Source organism: Polypterus senegalus, chromosome 3, assembly GCF_016835505.1.
Source record: "Polypterus senegalus isolate Bchr_013 chromosome 3, ASM1683550v1, whole genome shotgun sequence".
Classification (NCBI taxonomy): domain Eukaryota; kingdom Metazoa; phylum Chordata; class Cladistia; order Polypteriformes; family Polypteridae; genus Polypterus; species Polypterus senegalus.
The window spans coordinates 184,084,640-184,111,632 of NC_053156.1; the positions used below are offsets into that span (position 1 = coordinate 184,084,640).

At 40.1% G+C, this 26,993-nt stretch overlaps 1 protein-coding gene across 1 annotated transcript in view; it reads left to right on the forward strand.

Annotated features, from left to right (window-relative positions):
- LOC120526634 (kinesin-like protein KIF13B) overlaps positions 1-26,993 on the forward strand; it is a 655,733-nt gene that overhangs the window by 552,719 nt on the left and 76,021 nt on the right. The window contains exon 33 of the mRNA XM_039749796.1: positions 16,810-16,909. Coding sequence (XP_039605730.1) covers positions 16,810-16,909 — 100 coding nt within the window. The remainder of the gene's footprint in view (positions 1-16,809; positions 16,910-26,993) is intronic.

Consider the following 26,993-nt stretch of genomic DNA (forward strand, 5'->3'; position numbering starts at 1 on the left):
CCAAACTTTTGCATCCCACTGTATACCTGTATATATATACACACACACGCACACATATATAGATATGTATGTATGTATGTATGTATATATGTATATGTAGATATATGTACAGTAATCCCTCGCTATATCGCGCTTCGACTTTCGCGGCTTCACTCCATCGCGGATTTTAAATGTAAGCATATCTAAATATATATCACGGATTTTTCATTGGTTCATGGATTTCTGGACAATGGGTCTTTAATTTATGGTACATGCTTCCTCAGTTGGTTTGCCCAGTTGATTTCATACAAGGGACGCTATTGGCGGATGGCTGAGAAGCTACCCAATCAGAGCATGTATTACATATTAAATAAAACTCCTCAATGATATACGATATGCTTCCCACGCGCTGCTTCGCACACTTAAAAGCTCTAACAGCCCGTATTGATTTTTCATTATTTGCTTTTCTCTGTGTCTCACTCTCTCTGAGAAATACAGGCAGATACTTATCCATCATGCAATACCATCAGGGAGACGTATGATTAGCCCCATTATCTGCTCCTGACGGAGGGGTGTGAGCAGAGGGGCTGTTTGCACAGTGGCTGTTTGCTTAGAAGATAATGGACGCCTGTAAAAATGCTGAAAGGCTGCCTTCACATTGATCCCTTCATTGCGCCAGCTTTATCGCGTGCTTGCATACTTAAAAGCGCAACAGCCCTATTGATTTTTGATTGTTTACTTTACTGTCTCTCTGATATTCTCTGCTCCTGACGGCGTACCTTGAACAGGAAGATATGTTTGCATTCTTTTAATTGTGAGAAAGAACTGTCATCTCTGTCTTGTCATGGAGCACAGTTTAAACTTTTGACTAAAGGGTGTTACTTCATGTCTAGAGGGCTATAATAATGTTAAAAAACGTATTTAGAAGGTTGTAAACAGGTTTTCAAAGCTCTAACTGCGAAAATATTAGATTTATAAATAAAGAATCCTACTTCTTGGAAATCCATTTATCTGTCTGGAGCGGATCAACCGCTATAAACGAGGGTTTACTGTATAACTGTGGAGAATATTTATAAACAGTGTGGGAGAGTTTCTAAGAGCTTAAAATATATAAAAATAACCATACAAACATATGGTCTCTACTTCATGATTTTCACCTATCGCGGGGTTCTGGAACGCAACCTCCGCGATCGAGGAGAGATTTCTGTATATATATATATATATATATATATATGTGTGTATATATATATATGTGTGTATATATATATCTACATACATATCTACACATATATATGTAGATATGTATATCTATGTGTATATGTATATAGATATGTATGTATATATATATATATATATATGTATACAGTATATATTTGTAGATATGTGTATATTTATGTTGTCACACACGTGCGAGTAGGAGGCAGCTAAAAGGCTCGAGTAATTGTAATAAAACATCCAACCAGGGGGCGGCAGAGTGCGCTGACTCTCTTTCTCAGTTCCCTATGGACCTTTCCCGGAAAATCCTGCAAGGTTCCGGCGCCTCTGATGACGTCACTTCCGAAGCCGGACCCTCTGATGACGTCACTTCTGGTTCCGGCCCCTTTGATGACATCAGTTCCTCTCAAGACATTTAAAGTCTCCATCTTAGGCTACAAAAGCCAGTTCTGTTTTGTACTCTGTGATATGCACTTCGTTTGTGTGAAAAGAAAACCCTTTTGCAGCTGGGAAGAACAATATACGGGTGGCTGCCCGTATATGCTGCTTTATAATGTCTTGGACTCGTTTTTATGACAGTGGCGTAGCCGACAGGATGAATTCCCAGACAAAACCAGGACTCGGACATATAATTAACCAGGTAGGAAAGTACCGGGGCCTAGTTTCTAGGGGAGGAGTGCGTTTGGTGGTCAGGAAGGACTCAGTACAGGCTCCGCTCCTCAAATACAACCCCGGGCTTAAGTTGATCTGCTCAGGTCCACAAAACATTTTGACGGTGGTCATAATAAAGTACTCTAATAAAGACAAAAAGATGGGAATAATAAAGACAACATGCCCTCTTCAGCATTTTCCGCTTGTGTCGTTTATCTATTATCTTTTTATCTAGTGTAATAGTGGTCCACAGGTATTCTTTATGAGAAAAGCTCAAGTGTTTTGGGTTGGTCCCTATACTTTTCTCGTATACAGTACCATATCTGGGAATTCTATTGTCATTAGGCCCTAATCCTCCACCTAACCAGAGCTTCAGTGTGTCAGACTGAAATATGTGTTGGGTATGGAAGACCTTGTGAAGAAATTTTTATTGCCATATAGTTATTTTGTAATTAGGGGTTTTAATGCTTCCTTTATTTTGGGATATTATTTGGAGCTGATCAGCTGACTAAATTCTTTGCTTGAATTTCAAGGAAAATCACTCAACACAATGATGTGTCAAAAGGGCCTTACTCAGGTGGTGCAAGAGAATAATTAGACACATTGAGAAAATTAATATATTTGGTAGGGTCCCAGATTAGGTTTGATTAGCTACTTCATTTGCATTCTTTAAAGAGTCTTTTTCTGTTGATCAGTCTGAAAAAGCCAAATTAAATCTAATGTGATTCAATGTTGTTCAACAATAAAATGTGAAAACTGTCAGGGGGGCTGACCTCCACTGCTGATGACAGAAGAATCCTCAGTTTGGAAAAGATAAAGCCCCAAACGCCTGTCTGACAGATCAGAAACAGTCTTCATGGGGCAGATGTAGAGGTGTTCAGAGATGAATATCTGCAGAAGACTTCAAGAACAGAAACACAGAGGCTACACTACAAGACACAAACCATTAGTTAGCCACAAAAACAGAACAGTCAGATTACAGTTTGTGAAAAAAGGACTTCAAAGAGGCTGCAGAATTTTGGGAAAAGGGATGAGACAGAGATGAACCTGATCAGAGTGATGGCAAGAACCAAGAGTGGGGATAAGAAGGAACTGCCCAAGGCCCAAATCATCTGTCGTTATCTGTTAAACATGGTAAGGTGTGTTATGGCATGGGTATGTATGGCTGCTACAGGTAATGGCACACTCCTCTTCATTGATGATGGAATTGCTGATGGCAGTGGCACAGTGAATTCTGAGGTGTATAGAAACATCTGCTCAAATTTCAATAAATGCATCCTTTGGATGGCACTTCATCCTACAACAAGATGTTTTCTTTATACTTTTTGTGGTATAGATTTCATTTTAAATGGATTTAATTTGCCATTTTTGTCCATCAATTTACTTTGTATAATCAATGACCCATAATGACAAAGTTAAAACACATTTTCAGAAAGGTTTCTTTTTTTTTTTCTTTTTAAATCAAAAACTGAAATCTCTCATTTATATATGTATTCATATCCATTGTTCTCCAAGTCATGGTCAGGTGCATTCCTGTAAGCTAAGTTAAAATTGCTGGTAAAGGACTGTGCTTATGCAAATTCTAAAAGACTGTGTTTGTGGGGGGATTGACAGTTAAGGTGGGTGAGGGAGTCACGTCATCATCTCCCCTCCCATTCACCTCATTTCATTCGCTTCATTTCCCTCCGAGCTGAGCTCCGCACCTGAGTCAGTCTTACCGTTCTTTTTCCTTAGTGTTTAGTCCTCTCTCCTTTATTGATTCATATAAAGGAGAGTTGAGATCAGAGAGACTGTGTTTGTGGAGAGATTGAGAGTTAAGGCGGGTGGGGGAGTCACGTCATCATCTCCCCTCCCATTCACATCATTTTATTAACTTCATTTCGCTCCGAGCTGAGCTCCGCAGCTAACGCGGTCTTGTGGAAGCAACTTCATGACGCTCCCACCAAATACTCACAGAAAAATCCACAATCTAATACACACACTGTCTCTAGAGTTATAAATAAATATAGTGTTCAAAATGCCGGGCACATACATCATTTTGAATGAATTAACTGAACAGTGTGTTTTTTTTAAATATTTTTCTGAAGATGGGTTTGTTAACTTATTTCATTACGTTGTATTAGGAACTCATTGAGTTTACTAAAAATTTGCCTGAGTCGTTTCAATCAATATCAATATAATCTGACTTTAAATTTATATATTCAGGAATGAGGTTATATATTCCGATGCTGACTTTATATATTCAGGAATGACTTTATACAGTGGTGTGAAAAACTATGTGCCCCCTTCCTGATTTCTTATTCTTTTGCGTGTTTGTCACACAAAATGTTTCTGATCATCGAACACATTTATCCATTAGTCAAATATAACACAAGTAAACACAAAATGCAGTTTTTAAATGATGGTTTTTATTATTTAGGGAGAAAAAACTGTATACGAACAAGTCAGTTTTCCTTTCAGTTCAGTCTCTCCCTGTGCATTTCCTGTGCAGCAAGCAAGAGAGAGAGCGAGAGAGTGCGACACACACACACACACACACACACACACAGAGGCAGCGCGAGAGAGAGCTGGACGCATTAAGGTAGGAAGGCAGTTAAAGAATGCACTGGGCTTAATTTTGTTTTCACTTCTGTTTCCAGTGATCGGTTCTTAGCGTGTATTGTTGCAATGTTATTTTTCTTGGTGGTTTATTAAATAATGGATTTTTTCTAATGTTCATTTTTTTCCCTGTGCTTAAAACTCATTAAAAAAGTGCTTTTATCCAGCGGTTGGTACCGCTATAGCCCAAACTATTGCAATGTTATTTTTCTCTGTTGTTCAAGGTTTTCTCAGTGTTATTCAATGTTTTTACATTTAGTTTACTACTAGCAAAGTACCCACGCTTCGCAGCGGAGAAGTAGTGTGTTAAAGAAGTTATGAAAAAGACAAGGAAACATTTTAAAAATAACGTAACATGATTGTCAATGTAATTGTTTTGTCACGGTTATGAGTGTTGCTGTCATATATATACTGTGTATATATATATATATATATATATATACACACACACACACACACACACATATATAAACATATATACTTATAAATATATTCATATAAACATATCTACATATACACATATCTACACATACACATCTCTATATATATATATATATATATATATATATATATATATATATAAAAACTGCTCAAAAAATTAAAGGAACACTTTGAAAACACATCAGATCTCAATGGGAAAAAGAAATCCTCCTGGATATCTATACTGATATAGACTAGGTAATGTGTTAGGAACGAAAGGATGCCACATCGTTTGATGGAAATGAAAATGATCAACCTACAGAGCCCTGAATTCAAAGACGCCCCAAAGATCAGAGTGAAAAAATTATGTGGCAGGCTAGTCCATTTTGCCAAAATTTAATTGCAGCAAGTCAAAATTGTACGCAGCACTTTGTATGGCCCATGTGTTCTTGTATACATGCCTGACAACATCGGTGCATGCTTCTAATGAGATGACAGATGGTGTTGTGGGGGATCTCCTCCCAGATCTGGACCAGGGCATCACTGAGCTACTGGACTGTCTGAGGTGCAACCTGGTGGCATTGGATGGACCAAAACATAATGTCCCAGAGGTGTCCTATTGGATTTAGGTCAGGAAAGTGTGGTGGCCAGTCAATGGTATCAATTCCTTCATCCTCCAGGAACTGCCTGCATACTCTCACCACATGATGCCAGGAATTGTCGTGCACCAGGAGCCACTGTACCAGCATAGGGTCTGACAATGGGTCCAAGGATTTCATCCTGATACCTAATGGCAGCCAAGGTGCCTTTGTCAAGCCTGTAGCGGTCTGTGTGACCCTCCATGGATATGCCTCCCCAGACAATCATTAACCCACCACCAAACTGCTCATGCTGAATGATGTTACAGGCAGCATAATGTTCTCCATGGCTTCTCCAGACCCTTTCACTTCTGTCACGTGCTCAGTGTGAACCTGCTCTCATCTGTAAAAAGCACAGGGCACCAGTGGTGCATCTGCCAATTCTGGTATTCTATGTCGAATGCCAATTGAGCTGCATGCTGCTGGGCAGTGAGCTCAGGGCCCATTAGAGGACATGGGGCCCTTGGGTCACCCTCATGAAGTCTTTCTGGTTGTTTGGTCAGAGACATTCACACCAGTGGCCTGCTGGAGGTCATTTTGTAGGGCTCTGGCAGTGCTCATCCTGTTCCTCCTTGCCCAAAGGAGCAGATACTGGTCCTGCTGATGGGTAATGGACCTTCTATGGCCCTCTCCAGCTCTCCTAGAGTAACTGCTTGTCTCCTAGAATCTCCTCCATGCCCTTGAGACTGTGCAGGGAGACACAGCAAACCTTCTGGCAATGACACGTATTGATGTGCCATCCTGAGAAGTTGGACTACCTGTGCAACCTCTGTAGGGTCCAGGTATCGCCTCATGCTACCAGTAGTGACACTGACTGTAGCCAAATGCAAAACTAGTGAAGAAACAGTCAGAAAAGATGAGGAGGGAAAAATGTCAGTGGCCTCCACCTGTTAAACCATTCCTGTTTTGGGGGTCATCTCATTGTTGCCCTCTAGTGCATCTGTTGTTAATTTCATTAACACCACAGCAGCTGAAACTGATTAACAACCCCCTCTGCTGCTTAACTGACCAGATTAATATCCCATAAGTTTCATTGACTTTATGCTATACTCTGATTAAAAGTGTTCCTTTAATTCTTTTGAGCAGTATATATATATATATATATATATATATATATATATATATATATATATATATATATACACACACACACACACACACATATACACATCTACATATATATACACATATCAACATACAGTATATACACACACACAACAACAACATTTATTTATATAGCACATTTTCATACAAGAAAATGTAGCTCAAAGTGCTTTACAAAATTAAGAATAGAAAAATAGAAGACACAATAAAAAATAAACATAAGTCAACATTAATTAACTTAGAATAAGTAAGGTCCGATGGCCAGGGTGGACAGAAAAAACAAAAAAAAAACTCCTAAGGCTGGAGAAAAAATAAAATCTGTAGGGTTCCAGACCAGAGACCCCAGTTCCCTCTGGGCAATCTACCTAACATAAGTCAAACAGTCCTCTTTGTATTTAGGGTTTTCATGGAAGGACTTGATGATGATGGTCACGTAGACTTCTGGCTTTCAGTCCATCAATGTTGGTGCATCATGATGCTTTGAGTAGGTGGTGGTGGCGCAGGCCGCCACCACAAAGAGACCGAAAAGAAACAGAAGAGAGAGTAGGGTCAGTATGGATTTTGGAGCCACTATGAATAGTTATTATGATGAATTGAATATACAGAGTTATCAGTATTAAGTTAAAGTGAAGTTATAAAAAGGCCATGTTAAAGTAATGTTTTTTCAGCAGTTTTTGTAAAGTGCTCTACTGTATTTGCCTGGCGAATTCCTATTGGTAGGCTATTCCAGATTTTAGTTGCATAACAGCAGAAGGCCGCCTCACCACTTCTTTTAAGTTTAGCTTTTGGAATTATAAGGAGACACTCATTTGAAGATCTAAGGTTACGATTTGTAATATATCGTGTCAGGCATTCCGATATATAAGATGGAGCGAGATTATTTAAGGCTTTATAAACCATAAGCAGTATTTTAAAGTCAATCCTGAATGACACAGGTAACCAGTGTAGTGACATCAAAACTGGAGAAATGTGTTCAGATTTTCTTTTCCTAGTTAGGATTCTAGCAGCTGCATTCTGCACTCGTTGCAAGTGATTTATGTCTTTTTTGGGTAGTCCTGAGAGGAGTGCGTTACAGTAATCTAGTCTACTGAAAACAAAAGCGTGAATTAATTTCTCAGCATCTTTCAATGATATAAGAGGTCTAACTTTTGCTATGTTTCTTAAGTGAAAAAATGCTGTCCTAGTGGTCTGATGAATATGCGATTTAAAATTCAGATTACAGTCAACAGTTACCCCTAAGTTTTTTACTTCCGCCTTAACTTTTAATCCTAATGCATCAAGTTTATTTCTGATAACCTCATTGAATCCATTATTGCCAATTACTAAAATTTCAGTTTTTTCTTTATTTAATTTGAGAAAATTACTATTCATCAATTCAGAAATACCAGTAAGACATTGTGTTAGTGTATCGAAAGAGTCGGAGTCATCAGGTGCTATTGATAAGTACAGCTGTGTGTCATCAGCATAGCTGTGGTAGCTCACGTTTTGCCCCGAGATAATCTGACCTAATGGAAGCATGTAGATTGAGAATAACAGCGGACCCAGGATAGAGCCTTGTGGAACACCATATTGGATATCATGTGTCTTTGAGATTTGATTACCACAACTCACAAAGAATTTTCTACCTGCCAGGTAGGATTCAAACCAATTTAAGACACTGCCAGAGAGGCCCACCCATTGACTAAGGCGATTTCTAAGAATATTGTGATCAATGGTGTCAAATGCAGCACTCAGATCTAAGAGGATGAGAACAGATAAATGGCCTCTGTCTGCATTTACCCGCAAGTCATTTACTACTTTAACAAGTGCAGTTTCTGTGCTGTGATTTGTTCTGAAGCCTGACTGAAATTTATCAAGAATAGCATGTTTATTGAGGTGGTCATTTAATTGCAAAATGACTGCCTTCTCTAGAATTTTACTTAAGAAGGGCAGGTTAGAGATGGGTCTAAAATTTTCAAAGGCAGAGGGGTCAAGATTATTTTTCTTGAGCAAGGGTTTAACTACAGCAGTCTTAAGACAGTCTGGAAAGACCCCCGTATCTAATGATGAATTAACTATGTCCAGAATATTGTCAATTAGCACGCCTGATACTTCTTTGAAAAACCTTGTTGGTATTGGTTCAAGGATGCAGGTGGAGGGTTTCAGTTGAGAGATTATACTATGTAATTCAGGTAAATCTATCCTGGTGAAATCATTTAATTTGTTTATAATGGAGTACCGGGGCTTTGGAGGTTCTGCAGTGTTGGGGAGATATACTATGTTATCTCTAATATCATTAATTTTTTGATTGAAAAATACAGCAATGTTCTCACAGGTTTCACTGGAAGTATTCTGGGGGCATTCCTTTGTGTTACCTGGGTTTAACAGACGATCAATTGTAGACTCTGGGATTACTAGCATTGTTATTTATAATATTAGAGAAATATGGTACTGTTCTATGTATGAGAATTCCCACCCCTCTAGTTTTCTTTGTAAAACTAGAATGGAACATTTGACCAGTCCAGTCTTTTTGCAGCCGGGACTGATCCTTGCTTAGTAAGTGGGTTTCCTGTAAAATACAATTTTAGCATTTAGACCTGTTAGGTGAGAAAGTGCTTTCTTTCTCTTTAATTCGTGATTCAGGCCTTTAACATTCCAGCTTACAAAGTTAACTGTCCCATCATGGAGACACTGAGTTTTTGATGTCATTTTATACTTTTAACTGGAAGTGAGATAGTTTAGGTCTTAATTTCCTTTTTTTCCCAAGAGTTGTTGCCATGCAGCTTATTATTATGTTGATAGTTATAATTATAAAGATTGAGAGGATAGATTAGGTATAGATCAAGCCTGCTCTCTTTCTCTCCCCCCCTTAATTCCCCACCCTCCCTTTTTGCCTCCCCAAGTGAGGCTAAAACCCACTTCACGCAGTCCCAGTCCTCTGACATACCCAGAGACAGAGCACGTCCAAAGCACAACAAGCCCCCATGCAGGCGCTTTATGGTTAAAAGATAGAGAGATCTTTTACCAATATAGTCTTTAAAAGAGAAAAAAAAAAGAATTTTGCACTTAAATATATATATATATAGTCTTCAGCAATTTTAGTGCATTAAGATGATACACCCAGATAATAAACCCAGGTGATGGTGTTAAAGATGTGTCCAAAATAAGCATAACAAGTCTTAATGCAGTTATAGTAATAACAGTAAACCAAGGGTATGATATGGAACAGTCTCCTTTATGATACACATGAAATAATTAGAAAAGAAAAAGAAAAAAAAAAAAAAGGAGGAAAAAGTAATTAAGCACAATAAAACATAAACAGATAGCGCCCTAGTAATACGAAGACATAGAAATGACCTTGCCATTCCACTTTCAGTTTTGCCGGATACAGGAGGCTGTATTTGACACTGGCTTGCCGTAGCCGCTGTTTAATATTATAGAAGGCTGCGTGTTTAATAGCTGTTGCTGGAGAGAAGTCAGGGAAGATACGAATGTGGTTATTTTCATATATAATATCTTCCTTGTTTCTGAGGAGTGCCATCACCTCTAGCTTAAATGATAATCGTTCAAAACGAACTATAAAAGATCTTGGTCGGGTCTGACGGTGTTTGATCCACAGTACGCTGTAAGCCGCTGCTATCTCAGATTCTGCTTTAAAGTCGCCCCCGATTATTTTAGAAAAAAGTTCAGCTGCGAATTTCACAGGGTTTGAACTTTCTCGATTCTCCGGCAAACCTTCAATTCTGACATTATACCTTCTACTCCCATCTTCTAAAGCAGCCAGTCTGTCTCCAAGTTTTTCTCTGAGTTTTTTGCATTCGGAACTGACATTTACTGCTCTTTCCTCGGCACTGGCAGCTAAATGTTCGGCCATTTCAATCCGATTCGTGAATGTCTCCTTAAGATGCTACAATTGATCAGCAAGCGTGCTTAGTTTAACCGAGTTTTCCTGAATGCGCTCTTCAATTTTACCCAGCACCTGTCGAAGTTCAAGTTGCACCTCTTGACGCAGCCTTTCATTTGCCTGTTGGAATTCCTGTCGCAGCCCTTCATTAGCCTGTTTCATCTCCTGTTTCAATTCCTGTTTCAGTCTCTCAAGTGCCTTTGCCGTTGCTTTCTCATTAGCCTTTTCGCTTTTCTTTATATCTTGCGTGAGCTTTAACTTTCTTGACAAAAAGAGCGGCAGATAAAATGTTTACTTTGTAACGCTCGGCATCTCCGGACATCAGACAGAATTCATTTTTGCTCCATACCATTTTTATTCTGACATCCACCCCGTTTAGAATTAATTTTTCTTGAAAAAATAGGTCGGAATGAATAGGCCCGAGGAGTTCTACTGTCTTACCCTGGGCCGTATATCCGTTTATTTTTTTGAAACCCTCATTCGGTCCGTCCAAGGCAGTGTTTTCATGTTCGTTGGCTGTGTCTTTGTAAAAAAGACCCGAAGTAAATTGGAACTTGAGAGTTTCATTACTGTAATTTAACAGTTCCTCAAAAAGAGCTCTGTACGGGTAAATGCTGGAACTCTGGGATATTAAGCGATCTCCCAAGGTGACATCCACTTGTTAAAATAAAACGACTATCGGATAATTAACAAAGGCTACCCGGACCCCTTGGCCGGGATTAGTTCCGTCGGCATTGATGATTTTGCATCGGACGTGTTGAAGCGTGTTATTCAGGTCCAAGTAGTCTTCCTCGTTCCCAGTAATCTGAAACTCCAACAGGGCGACTTCTGATAGAGCTGAGAGAGGGGAGACCTTGACGTAGATGCTTTTTTCTACGCTAGTCTGAGTATAAGGTACCGTAAATAAGTCCAGTTCGGATTTCACACACTCTTGAGACATTCGATGAACGAAAGACATCTTGAGCTAAAAAATGTTTTTCAATTTCTTTTTTCTGCGGGACTTGTCCTTGTGACGGAGAGAAGAAAATGATGTAAAAGCTGAACGGCATGTCTTTTTGATAATTGGGGCGGCTTGTGACCCGGGCGGTCTCTTCCGCTTAGTTTTCCTCATCACCATCAGACCCGACCCCGATTGATTTTCTTCGCTTCCTCGAGTCATCGCTCCTGACATGGCCCCTGCCACCACGTCTTTGACAATATTCTTAGCGGCTGATTTAATGTGGGGTTTGACAATTTCGAATCCTCTTTTTAAGAGAGGCAAAGCCCGTCTAAACAATCTGTGAAATATTCCACCAATCCCAGAACCGTACATCACGGGGGCCCCAGAGAACCCGGGGAGGCCGTTTCCCGCTTGGGCTTCATAATAATGCACGTAGGGGCTAGGGTCCAGGTAAGATCTCATCTCTGTATTAGTCGTGTATACAACTTTTACAGGGTCTGAAATGTAACTTGACAATGACTTTACCAAACTGAAATGGAACCGGTTTGTTCTGATCCGTCTTTATTTCAATGGTCAAAGTATCAAACTGACTCTTGCTGACCGGAGCGTAGTGCCGCCTGATTGTGGTAATCTTATTCATCTCATCCTCAATATGTATGCATCTCAAGAGAGGGGCGTAGCTGTCTCCGACTCTTTGGTGAGGCACAATGTCGCTGTACAAGGTATAAAACCCCTCTTTGATATCTGCGGGGTATGGAGCTTCATTCACCAGACCTATGCTCACGTCCCCATGAGCTCCTAAAAGCCTCGCCAACTGACCCTTGACATGCAAAGATTCATCCTTCACGCTGCTTAAGACGTAGAATCTTCGCTCGATATTGCTGTAGTGGAATCTCATGGAGTTTTCAGGTATTGGAGTGTTGGCTGAACAGCACTCGACGGCTTGGGGTTCTTTCGCCAACGCTTCATTCATCTTGGAGGTCACTTTCTCAAGGCTAGCGTAATACCCCGATGGAATAGTATAATATTTAACTATTCGCAGGGACACCACAATAAAATTATTATCCGGTTTATCAAGGGTATTCCAGGTGTGCGGATACTGTATTTCGGCCAGTGCAACTTCCCAGGGGCCCTGTAGTTCGATTGGGGCGGCTAATTTGACGGTAAATTCAGCGATGCTGTTATTTGGGAAAACATCCCGGGAAGAATTGCTGGGAAGAACAACGTAAAAGCTTTCTCTCTCCATTGTGAAAACCCTGTGAATGAAATACTGTTTTTTCATTCTCGGTATTTAACGTCTTGCGCGTAGCTTTCAGGGATCCAACTGTTAAACTTTTCGGGCCTTTCGAGCCATTTCACCAAAATATGCTTTTTTCTACGGATATTTTTTTTTGCCAGAATCTTTTCAATCCTGAAGATGTCCGTTCCTCGAATCTTTTGTAACTCTGCATCGTAAAAGGAACCTATAATGTCTTCGCCGTTATAATCTTTGAGCCTGTAGACAGGCGGCTCCCTCGGGACTAGTTCAGAAACGGTAAATACCTCGTCTGAAAAGGTTTCTTCGTATCCTTTACTAAAAGAATTCTGGGATTTCGACACTCTCACCATATCACCGACTTTGAACTTATATTTTGGGTTTCTTTGGGGTTTAGTTAGGCCATATAAGGTTTTAAAGACTTTCCAAGAATTGGAACTATTCACCTCGGTGGGGGCCATTTTTATACCTCGGTGATGACTCAGATTATAAGATTTCACCAAGTCCTGTAACCCTTGAAGATAGGACCGGGTATTCCGGGAGCTGAAATAACGCCACATTTTGGTCTTTAGAGTTCGGTTAAATCTCTCCACCACCGAAGCCTTTAATTCACTAGCGGTGGTAAAATGTTTAATTCCGTGTTTCTTGATCAGGCTTTGAAATTCCCGATTGAGAAACTCTTTACCGCTATCGGTCTGAAGTTTGACGGGAACTCTACTTTTCTCCAAAATTTCTCGAAAAGCCCTTGTTACTTCTTTACCCGTTTTGTTTTTTAGTACCCTGACCCAGGCGTATTTAGAAAGAATATCTATACAAGTCAGTAGATACTTGTAACCCTGGTTATAGTAGGCCAGGTTTGTCATATCCACCAGATCGATCTGCCATTGCCCATCTATATTGGAAACATACACCTTATTCCTTTTAAAATGGACTCTGGCCGGTTTATGGAGCGTGTAGGTGTATTGCCCCGATAACCAATTGGATACCTCTCGGTCCCCAATATGGTGCCCCGCATGCCGGAGAGCTCTTTTCAAGGAATCTTTACCCCGCAAGCCCCCGAGTTAGTTATAATATGTTTTTTCCAACCCCTGCTCCATCGCCGGTGATAAAACAGACACTAATAACACTTAACCCTATAGAAAACATTTATTTAGGAGTCTCAATTGTTCACACAGCTTCAGGTACAGAATTACCACTCAGTTCTATCATATCATCAAATTCCAGGTCATATTTAGTCCACAGATTCATATCACCCTCATGATTAAGATTCCACTTACAAATCTCATTTGCCATACAGCGGGCTACAGAGTAAGAGTATTCATCCATATCATAAAATGACTGCATTACAGTATCATGAATAGAGTTGGTATTATCAAACTCACCCACAGTCTTTTCAACCACAGCGTGTATTTTGTGTATCGGCAGTAGAATATTAAAATAACCTAGAATTTTCACCGTCAGTCCTTTCAGCCAAGACTTGCGAAAAATCTTCAGAATCCTCTGAAAGCGTCCTTGGCGGTAGGTGGTTTCAGGTTCAAAGAGGCAGATATGTCTTCTCTGGCTGGGATGAGCTATCTCACAGCCTTGACATTCATTTTTCTGGTCATAGTAGACGATGATATCCAGCAGACACGTCATCAGCCCTTTAACAATTTGCTGAGCCTTTTTCCAGGTTTCAGGCAGCACTCCGTCTGGGCAATCCATACATGTCTCAGACAGCTCGATCGACATTGGTTCCTCCGGATCTTGTCTGATCACCCACGGTTGTCCTAGAGCTAGGTAAGAGATGTCTATCTGAGTTCCCTTATCGGAGACGGTGCTATCCATCTGAGCACCATTGGCAGAGACGGGGTTATCCGTCTGATCATCATTAGCGAAGACGGCGGAAGACCACCCAGGACCTGGAGAATGGAATCCGCAATCTGGCTCAAGGTCTCTTGACCAGAAACTGTAATCGAGTCGTATACTAAAATACCGGAGGTCAGATTCTTGGGGATCTTGAAGGCCATCAGTCCAGACCGAGTTATAGAACTGGTAAGCCTCAGGCCATGAAGTCCCAGACCATGAAGCTTCAGGCTTTGGAGCTTCAGGCGGGACCCCCCGAGGGTGTTACGCTGATCCCCGTCATTTCAGAGTCTGTAGATGTCGACATGCTGGGGAGCTTTAAATGGTCCTCCTTTTGGTCCTCTGACTAACAGGCTGTGTATTTATGATAAAAGGAAAGGGCGTGGCTTAAAATAAAGGAGGGTTTTTCATGGCGTCATCATTCGAATCGAGTTACGTTTTTGCCCTCATAGTCCGTTACTCAACCGCCGTTTCAATTTACAGAATTCAGTCCTTCAATACTAAAGCCGGCGGACAGTTTTCCTTGTTGTCCTCTGATAGCAGCCGTGTTTCGCACAACTTAGACCGACCTTCAGCTTCAAGAAACTCAGGCACCAAACATCTTTTAACCATTCTCAAACGATCCTTCAAATAGATTCTGCGGAACGGACACTTCACCGGGGTATCGGGCATAGATTCCATTTTTCTTTACAGAGTCTTTAGAACCGAAGATGATCCGCTTTTTTATACAGCACTTTCAGAAGAGGTGGACGGCAGGGTCTGGATAGAAACTTGCCTGGATTTGTCAGGACATGCCCTGGGCATGTCTCGTCTTGTCGAGGGTCCTAGGAAGAGGGGGGCGGTTCAACAAAGGGGCAGACATCCATCAAAATTCCCCTTGACAGTTTCCTGAACCAATCAGTTGCCGGGGGGCGGGTTCAAGGAGGGGTCAGACATCCATCAAAATGCCCTTGACAGAAAGGAGAGCCAATCAGGTGCCGGGGTGTGGGTTCAAGGCGGAGTCTGGGTGGTGGCAGGGAGCCCTTGACCCATCTACCACCAGGGGGCGGTGCCAAAGGGGCGGGGCTAGGTCACATGGAGGGACCGGGCTTTCCGGTGTGACGTCATCAGGGGGTGACGGGGCAGGACTTCCGGTCTTGCTTCATAGGGGCGGGGCTTAAAGGTCATAAATCTTTTTGACAGAAGGTGCATGCATATAACTACTCTACTCATCTCTGCGTAAAATGATATAGTTTAACTCAATTATAATAAAGTTTAACTCAATCTTTCTGTCATATGCGTCTAGACAAATTATAGCAGCCATTAAGGATAATGGGATGTTAAGTTATATAGCATGATGTGTAAAGTCAAAATGTTTAACAAACTCGTAAGGCTCCCATAGAGTTCTATATACAGTTATGGTGTCCAGATTACAATAAAGACATAAGAAATTCCAGAGAAGAGCAACAAGGCTGATTCCTGGATTGCTTGAGATGAGTTATGGGAAATGTTTGAATGAGCTGAATGTTATAACTGAAGCAAACTAAGATTAGGTTGTAACATAAATTTTGAAAATTACAAAAGGAGTCAATACAGTGGATCCAATCTGTTACTTTAAAAAGAGTTCTTCAACAAGAGCATGGAGACACAGATGAAAACGTGTTAAGGGTAAATATTGCACAATAAATTACCAAGAAGTGTGTTACAGAGTAGGCTTCTAGAGACTGACAAAACTCGACCATGTTATTTTGGAGAAATTACGTGGAAAGGAATGTTCTAAATATAACTGCAAATGTCTATATGAAAAATGGCAGAACATGTTCCATACTTTTCAACTTTTATAATGAATGCTTTTATTTTACTGGCATATCTCCAATTATATAACATTTTTTCTTTTTAGTATTGCAATTAATGTGAATAATGATGAGGTTGAATGCAGTTAATAGTTGAGTTGCACCTGAATCTTTTATAGTTATTTTTCTTTATCATTATACAATTTACATAAAATTATTATCATTACAAATAAAATAAATGGCAATTGGTTTTCTTTCTAAGTATTAATTGTGTTGGTGGTTTAGAAGCTCTTTATAACCATGGTTGATTCTAAAGATGTTGAAGTCTGGAATTTTTTTCTTATTACATTACTTTGAACACTTTTGTACTACTTGTATAAAATAAATAAGTTTATACATAAATAAAATAATAAATAAATAAAGTTGACTACTTGTTGTTAGATGTGTACTGGCTTGACATTGGTTCTTTGCTTAATTAACTTTTACGTTTTCCTGATATTTTTTTTCAGGTTCATTGGGAAAGTCAACAAAATGTTTCAACAGATTTGCAATGGTCAAACAATATTCCCTCTGCTCAACATCATTCCAGGAGCCCTGAAGAGTGTTCAGGTAATACAGCTGGAATTATACAGTAGTACATGTGTTGCATAATTTTATTTTACATTTGACCAAAAATACAAGAAGATATTTTATACATTTTTATCATATTATTTTGCTATTTACTCTTGGTTGGCTGCTATAATTCTCCATTAATTCTCTCTTTCTTGACAGTGGTCCTCTTTAATAAACAACTATACTTAAACCTTTTCTTTAGATAATCTGTCCAAATACATGGTTATGGTTGCAACTTTCCACACACTGTCAAAAGAAGCCTCTTAGGCTGAGTTCTTGCCAGTTTTATGTCCCAGTGCAAATTATCCTTTTTTCTTTCCTTGGCTCTCCATTTATTTTGCTGGGGTATCACATTTTCCCATATAGGTAAACTTTTTTTCTTTTCAGGATCTGTCTTGGCTATGTCCTGGACTTTCAATTTCTAACTACTTAATCTGGAAAAACTCTATGCTAAGGCATATGGAAATGTGTATCCCTTATTCTTATGCCCCCTTTAAGTATAACAGAATGTAGCCAATTTACTGTGACAATTTTTACTACCTTCCTCTCTCCTAGTTTCAAGATAACACCAAGCTGTACCAAAGGACTAAGGTATCATTATTGTCATTGAAATGCATCTTTTGGGATTTAATGATACAATGACAGGATCAGAGATCCAAAAACCACCCTCTGGCTTTTGTCCCAGTTGTAGGTCTGTCAAAACCACATAGTCTATGACCAGGGGAAGTTGCCAACATTATTAATACAATACAATACAATACAGTTTATTTTTGTATAGCCCAAAATCACACAGGAAGTGCCGCAATGGGCTTTAACAGGCCCTGCCTTTTGACAGCCCCCCAGCCTTGACTCTCTGAGAAGACAAGGGAAAACTCCCAATTAAAACCTTGTAGGGAAAAATGGAAGAAACCTCGGGAAAGGCAGTTCAAAGAGAGACCCCTTTCCAGGTAGGTTGGGCGTGCAGTGGGTGTCAAAAGTAGGGGGTCAATACAATACAATATACACAACAGAACAATTCCTTAAGACAGCATAATAATAAAAATTTTAGAATTACGGTTTAACAGTAGATGATATGACATAATTAGGTTTGGATATTTTTAGAGTCCTGGAGACCTCATCCATCTAGCTGCATCTCCATTTGGCCATGCCACGGCTGAAACGTTGCTCCGATGAAAGGACCCCTCTTTCCCATGATTCCTGTGATCCTCCATCAGGGATGACTTTACCATAGGCAGGCAAACAACTTGGCAGGTGGGCCGTGGCACCAATGGCCACATTTGGGTACCGAGAAAAGAAACAGAATAGGTGAGGGTTAGTATTCAAATATAATTATCATGTTACTTATGTTATAGTGCTAATGACTAACAACAGAGATGCAGTATGTACAGTTAATCAGCAGCTCTAGTCAGGATATGCTAAACTGAAGTAGTGAGTCTTCAGCCGGGATTTAAAGGCTGAGACCGAGGGGCATCTCTTATGGAAGCAGGAAGACCATTCCACAGTTTAGGGGCCCTGTAACTAAAAGCTCGACCTCCCACTGTTATTTTATTAATCCTTGGAATCCTAAGCAGACCGGCATCTTGAGATCTTAATGTGCTCAGGTTTGTAAGTCATGATAAGTTCAGACAAGTAAGCGGACCTTGGCCATTTAATGCTTTATATGTTAAAAGGAGGATTTTGAAATCTGCCCTAAACTTAACTGGGAGCCAGTGTAAAGATTTAAGAACTGGGGTTATGTGTTCATATTTTCTTGTTCTTGTAATAATTCTTGCAGCGCATTTTGGATTAACTGGAGGCTGTATAGAGAACAGTTTGAACAGCCAGTGAACACCGCATTGCAGTAGTCAATCCTACTAGAGATAAATGCATGAATTAATTTCTCACAATCCTGTTTATTTAGAAAGCGCCTTAATTTCCTAATATTTTTAAGATGGAAAAAACATGTTTTGGACGACTTTGTAATATGCGCTTTAAATGACATGCTAGAGTCAAAGATAACTCCTAGATTGCGGGCTGATTCAGTAAAATTAATTGGGATTCCAACTGAGTTAAATGACGACAAAATATTGCTGTGATCAGCGTCATTCCCTCCAACAATTAACATCTCTGTTTTATCTGTATTTAAAGACAAGTAGTTCTCATTCATCCATTCCTTTAATTCACTAACACAACTAATTAAAGACAACATCGGAGAAACTTCATTTGATTTAAATGAAAGGTATAACTGGGTGTCATCTGCATACAGTGAAAATTAACATTATGTTTCCTAATGAGAGATCCCAGTGGAAGCATGTAAAGTGAAAACAGTAAAGGTCCCAGTACTGAGCCCTGCGGGACACCATATTGAACTTCTGTGTATAATGATGGAGTACTGTCTGCACATTTCTGTACATACTGGAATCGATTTGATAAATAAGAACTGAACCAAGCGAGCACGGGCCTGTAAGCCCAACATCTTTTTCTAGCCTGTGCAGTAAAATAGAATGGTCAATGGTGTCAAATGCTGCACTTAAGTCCAACAACATAATTACAGTGGAATTTCCTTCATCAGAGGATATCAGAATGTCATTTACAACCCGTGTTAGTGCCGTTTCTGTACTATGACCAGTGCGAAAGCCAGACTGGAATTTCTCAAATAAATTGTAATGCGTAAGGTGTGACTGAAGCTGACTGGCGACTACTTTCTCTAGTATTTTAGAGAGAAATGGTAAATTTGAAATAGGCCTATAGTTATTTAGTATGTGTGGGTCTAGGTCTGACTTTTTAAGTAAAGGTTTAATGACTGACACTTTTAGTGCATCAGGTACGGTGCCATGCAGTAATGAACTATTGATAATGGTTAGAATAGGCTGCAAGAACATCCATTGCACTTTTACTAGTTTTGTTGGCACTGGATCTAGGGAACAAGTAGTGGGCTTCATTTTAGTAATTAAAGTTAAGACTTCCTGATGAGTTACAGGATTAAAATTATTAAAGTGCTGAATGCAATGTGCGACAGGGTCTGCTAAGCTAGTATGTGGTTTGTACTGTGATGCTGAGATCTGGGGTCTTATATTTTTAATTTTCTCATTGAAGAAGTTCATAAAGTCTGTACTGCTAATATCTGTTGGTATTTTGCACTGTTGATCTGAATTCCCATTTGTTAATTTAGCCACTGCTCTAAAAAGTACCCTAGGATTTTTATTATTGCTATCTATTAATGTAGAATAGTATTCTGAGCGAGCTTTAAAGAGGGCCTTTTTATATTTTTTAACACTCTCTGTCCATGCAATTTGAACTCTCTGTCCATGCAATTTAATAATAACAGATTAAATTATTTAAATAAATTATGATAGTTGCATTGATAAGCATGGAAAAACTATAGATAATGTTTAGATTTTTAAAGAATGCACATGTAGTTCTTGTAAATATTATATGCATGCAAGAATTTTGCAAAAGGTGCAAACTGCTTTTTCTATAAATCTAATGTAAAATGCAAGAACTTGATATGCCATAATGTGTATATCCATATATACATAAAAATATACCAGCTGTGTTTCCCAGCATTGCCTAGGCATTATTTCAAAAAGATGCGGTTCATCTGGGTTCCTCAATTTTGTTTTACATAGACAGTTGGACTACCCACATTCTACTAATGGCTGTATCCAGCCCATGATTTGCAACACTCATCCTTATATGTCATCATCAAACAATCACATTCTTGAGTTCAGTTTACATTTTTTATAAACTACTTTTGAGAGGTCTCTATGTTTAATACAACACCATACCACAGTGTGTCTTCTGTCTTGTCTTCTCCACGTCTCTCTAGTTAGTGTCATCCAGCTCCTCTCCCAACACCACCTCAAACAGCTGGAGCAGAGCTATTTCATTTTTCTTGGACCTGGAAGTACTTCCAGGTTAGTCGGAAGTTCCATGAAGTAGGAACTTTTAATTACAATAGCACCCCTGCTGCCACCTATGGAACCCAACAGGGCTGTGCCATGGGACTACAGTTCACAACCTGATCTGTGGATATACATAGAGGTACTATAACCCAGGAATACTGCCATCTAGTGTTTTGGGGGAGTAATTAACCCAGGTAAGTTGCATCTCCCTTTCCCTCCATTATAATGATATCCCAGTCATTTTAGGATCCTTTATCAAGTCTTTCCGGGATTACAGCATATCATTTTTATCTGTCCATATACTGGCAGCAACAGGGACCACCCTGAATATTTGAGTGCTGGTCTCCCAGCCATGTAGGACATGTTGAGCCAGCCTGGTCATGATCCCACCCCATGCCTGGCATCCGTTACAATGTCCCTCCTGCAGCTGTGCTCTTGTGGGTACAGTGACAACCCCACAATGGGGTAAGTTCAGTTCGCAGTTTGCATGTTGTACCGTCCACCTATCTCATATCTGCAGGGAGGAAATAAACACAATTAATAGGAGCATGGGGATACTAGTTATTAACATCTTCAGGTTGTATAGGTTGGGATTTTCTGTTTTGACCCCAAGTCCTTGGGAACCTCTGCATAGATCAGTGCCTCCAGCAGTGCTCCATTTCCTGACAGTCAGAATATCTCTTGCCACTTCTATTACATTTTCTATTGTGCCTTATGAAGCAGAAGGGAAACTTTTGAAGAATTCCTTGTCCTGTGTTTAATCTGTAGTTTCTTCTTCCACCTGACCCTAGTTTGCCGCAGTTTGATAAGGCTGAGGTAAGTGGAGACCTCTGGCCACATGACCTCTGTGGGTCTTCTGAACTCACTGCTTTTCCTTTTTTGGGTCAGCCCTTCATTTTTGATTGGCTCCCCCTCTTTCTTTGGGGGCAGTTCAGTGGTCTGGGATCCCATGTGGATTAAAAAGGAGCCCCATTCTATATATAGTATGTTGCCTTTACACAATGTAATAATGGTGCATTTTGTATGTCAGTTGTTGTCAAGTACCTTGTAGGAATAAGGGTTACTTGGACACCTGCATGAATATGTGAGACATTTTCACTTTGTATTGTGTCTAATCCATCAGGCTTAACCTCTTCAGTCTGAGTTTCTTCTATTCATTTGACTTGACACTTAAGAATAACAGAGTTTTATTACTTGGCAATCTGTTGTAAACAGTGCTACTCAGTTCCCCTCACAGATGTCAGGGATTCCTTCGCTCTTTATTCCCACATGCTTTACTGCACAGAACTCACTTACCTATACAGCCAAATCAGTCATAGTAAGCAGTCCTATTTGCAGCTTTTGCAAGTATTTCTCTGTCACTTCCTTTGGAGCCTTTACTATATCTATCTATCTATTATATAAAAAAATTTTAGGTCGAGACGTAATCATCTCAGGGAGCCGCTTTGAAGTCCCGCGAGACTACTTAAAACATCACGCCCTACTTATGAACAATTTCTCGGAGACACTTTAACGTCACAAAAGTGTCAAGGAAGTGAGACAAAATGACAGCTGCTGTACAGGCTTTTAAATGATCGTCACGCAGCGCAGCATGCAGAAAACTCAGCTTGGTAGCAGCAGCTGCTGTACAGGCTTTTAAATGATTGTCGTGTAGTGCGACATGCAGATCACAGCTCAGTAGCAGCAGCTACAAGCTAGCAGCTGATTCGTCGGCATCTTCTTAGCGTGCGTTTAAATTCACGACCCCACCCTTCACGACTCGAAGTGGCGATCGTGAATTGTGCCCCAGGAGAGAGGGGTTAGGGGGTGGGCGAGCAAAGTGAGTAGGAGGCAAAGCCCCTAGTGTGTTTTGTGTGTATATATATATATATATATATATATATATATATATATATATATATATAAAGTCCATAAAAGAGTGACTGCGCTGATTCTAGCTACAGGGAATGAACTATGAAGCAAGATTAACACTAGAATTCCTGAAGCCTACGGAAAAACTTGTAATCCCGGTCTACCTTAAATCCCTTCACACCTCTACCATCAGTGTCTTTTGTTTTGTAAATGCATCAATTAGGGCAAGCAGCCTGCTGTCCGATCCCCCGCCTTGACGCAGCTTAGGTCGCGGGAAGAAAGGTCTCCCAGTTCAAGCCAAAGCTCCTTATCTGTGTGTGGGGTGCCTGAAGATGTACAGGTATAGGGTAAATAATACAGTATATCTTTATTTGGAATACATGCATTTCATGTGCGTTCCGTGTCTACAAAGATCTTGGTAGCTGTAGGATGAAAGGAAATGCAGGAAATGCTGAACATGTACCTAAAGCCGAAACCTTTTTCCATTTTATTTTAATAATGACGAGAAGTGTATAATATTTGAAGACTTTAGTCCAAATATAAAATAAACACATGTGCGTTTATTCAAAAATATAACCAAAGGGAAAAAAGCATTAGATTTACATATGGCTGTCAATGGGTTAAAAACTCAAGCTCAAATGTCAATCGACAGGGAGTTTACACGTATTCTTGAATGGTGTAGAAGTCAGAACTGTTGCATTACATAACCCGAAGGTCTGGGGTTTAAGACCGGGCACTCTTTGTTTTGAGTAGTGAGCTGCTATTATTATTATTATTTCTACAATACAATAAAAACATGTTTGATTTGAGTCAGTAACACCCGGTGTCAATTTTGGCTACTTGTAAAAGTTAACGCTTGTTTTTTTATTATTCAGTTTTATTCTCTCAGTGACGTTTACGTCAGTGGCGGCTGCTAGCTTTTGAAACAGGGGAAGCTCATATTAGGCCTTCATCATAAAATTCATTATGTAATTTGTACGTAAATTCTGTCCTCCGTTCCTTTTGCAGAAAATGGTCTGTGACCCTGTTGTACCAATTGGCCATCTTTTCCAGGGACTTAACCAGTTTCCTCTCAATGGCCAGGAGAGCAAGGTTGCTCAAACGATCTTGGCCCATTGTGTTGCGGGTGTATGAGTTGACCCAATTTAAACAGGAGAAGCTCCTCTCTACACCTGCTGATGTAGCGTCAATTATTGCCACTAACGACAACAGCTTGTATAGCTGAGGCATTGCACTATCCAACTCCATGTCTTTAAAAAAACACCAAGAAATCACACAGCTTACTCCTGCTCCCCTGTAAGTCATGATCTGAATATAGTACTTGAAGTTCAGATCTCAGTCTCCCTGAGTCAAAGAAATGGCCATAACTTTTCAGCACACTTTCAAATGCCTCCTCTGGAAACACTTGTCTTATTTCATCAAATTTCCCTGGATTGACTAATTCTAAGAAGCTCATGCTTTCCAAATTTGAAAAACGCTGAGAAATCTGCTCCATGAGATTGTCTAGGATGGCCATGTACAAATTTCTGTAGCGGTCTTGGGGATCCTGTAATTGTGACAGACGACGCTTTCTAATAGGTTCATCTCAAGGGTCTGATGTGAGATTTGCTGCTTTTGCATAAACTGCTTGATAAACCTCCTCTGACCTCTTCTCCTTGACAAAAGCAAGGAGAGACCCAATTCTTTTTTTTGCAGTAAAGCACATCCAGAGCCCTTTGCTGGACAATATCAAAGACAACATCTGTCTCAGAGAATATTTATTCATATGTGTACAACATGAACACAAACTCAAAATCCTCCAGTTTCATTATGAAGCCATGCTCTCATCCTGGGTAATCTTGTCAAAATTCTGCAGGAGGCCATCATAATTGTTTGCCACAGTGCTCACTATCCGTGATGTGAAATTCCATCAAGTAGGAGCGTTTCTGGGCAATCTTGAAGACCCTGCAGACTCAAGAAAAGACATCCTTTTTGTGGACTTGTGGTGTGGTGAACCCAAAGAGAGATGCAAAAAATATTCTTGACTCAGTCAAGCATTTAGCACCCTGGGACAACACCAGATTCAGTCTGTGTGCATAGCAATGCACAAACACTGCACTAGGGGCTATTACTTTAACTTTGGCCTGTAGGCCATTGAGAGATGAAGCAAAGACAGCAGCCCCATCGTAGATTTGTGCCACAAGTTTTTCTCTAAAACTGTAGCCTTGCATGTTCTCTTTTGAAATTTCAAACACAGACTGAGCATCTCGACCCCCTGACACATCCAAAAATCCAATGAAGCACTCTTGAATTTTACCTGCACTATCCACATATCTAACAATGACAGACAGTTGGGCATGGCAAGATATGTCAGTTGCTTCATCCACCACCATGCAAAAAAAGGAGCAGTCTGAATTTCACTTTTTATATGATCAGAAACAGTGGCTGCGAGAGCAGAGATCAAGTCATTTTGGATTGAGTGGGACATACCAGAAAACACAGCTGATGACTGAAATTGTGTGGCCAAGACAGAGTCATATTTAGCTAATGTTTCTGTAAATTCCCTGTAATTCCCCTTATTTGCTGATTCACTACTCTCATCATGCCCCCTGAATGCCAGCTCCTGACGGCCAAGCAAGGAAGTCACATCAATTAGACAGTTTAGGAAGGCCCTGTTTTTTTTTTTTACTGTTTCATTATGTTTTGCCACCTGAATGTGAAGACCTTCATACATTATATGTTCAACCCTGACCCTGCCCAGACAACTTAACCTTGCACATGAACTCACATGTTCTTTGCACTTTTCATGCCTTTTGTATGCCCTGTCAAAGTTACCCAGGTCCCCCCAAATCCACGTTTCACCAAACACATCCCATTCCCTGAGAAGGTTTCGTCAAGAGGCATGGCCAACAGTACATTTTCTTTGTCACAACAATACTAGTCAGCCAGTTCACCTTGTCATACCAGGAGAGCTGAAAAGACCTGTTATTTTTTCCTGATTTTTGTACCAGATCAATCTTGGGCGTTGGTCTACCCTGCCGTTTACAGGTAATTCTGAGTCTCTCTTCGTAAGGAAGACTACTAAATGGTTTTGCCAAAAGCAGGTCAACAATATTAGCACCGTCTGCCATTATGCACAGCTTGCTAGCTGGCTAGTTTCCCCTTCCACGAGCTACTTTAATTATATGAACAAACTAACTTTACAATGCTGAAACAAGGAGCAAAGTCATGTTGTCAATCAAAAAAGGTGTTTCACCCTTTAAACAGCTCCTCCAATCATCATGCAGTAGCCCAGCATCCTGGCCCGCCCACTGCTCCATTCACTCCCAGAGAAGCTGAGCTTCCCTGGAAGTGACGATTTTGGTGCATTTATCCGTCCAGCTTTTTTGCAGTGAAGAAAGCTCCTCTGTGCTTGCCCATAGAGCTCCAGTGAAGCTGGGCTTCAGGAGGGTTTAACACGCTGTGCTGCACGGAAATGTATGACAAGAAAATCGCGTCAAACAATCTACAATAAATACCTGATTGTGAACGAGCTAGTCGTGAAGTTGAATGCGTTCTAGCGTACTTTTATTAAAACCAATATAAATACGACAGTGCATATATAAGCATTTATTTTCTGACATAGTAGAGGAAGCAGAGCTTCCCATGTAGTCTTAGAGTAGTCGCCACTGGTTCACGTGATACATCGTACTTGCCTTACCCTCTCTGAGTTGATGGCATTTATCTCCATTCTTTTCACAAGAGCAGCACTGTGGCTGATGCCTGCTCAGAACTATTTTTGTTGTACCGGCAATCAATAATACAATGTCCTGTGACTGCAATCAATAATACAATGTCCTGTGACTGCTATCAGACTGGACAAAGGCAGGACCGTAGCAACAGACAGCTTCTTCACAGCGCTTTCACCAGCTAATAGACTGCTGTAATTCAGCACAACTCTGCCTGGGACCTTAAGTAAAACAGGACTTCCTTCTGCAGCTAAAGTCACTTCAGTACATGAGCAATTTGCCTCGCTAGTCTTTAGATCTGACAGTGCCTTGCTGACAGTGTATGTGCCGAAAAAGAAGAAGCCTTTGTTTTCAGTCTGTAACAGCCGGTGTAAAGTTTTACAGCCTGTAAAAGATATCGCTGAAGGGCTAGAACCAGACACACAAATGCTGGTGAATCATTTCTTCTTAGTATCTTGTTGTCACTTGAATTTTTTGTTATTCAGCTTTATTCTTGAATAAAAGCACACTTGTTTCGTTATACCTTTGCGAAAAAAGGAGTGTTTTTGAACTGATAATTGAAAATCATTTAAATTAATTTTTTCTGACATCATATAGTACTCAATATTCCAGAATGACAAAATGAAAACAGGATATTAG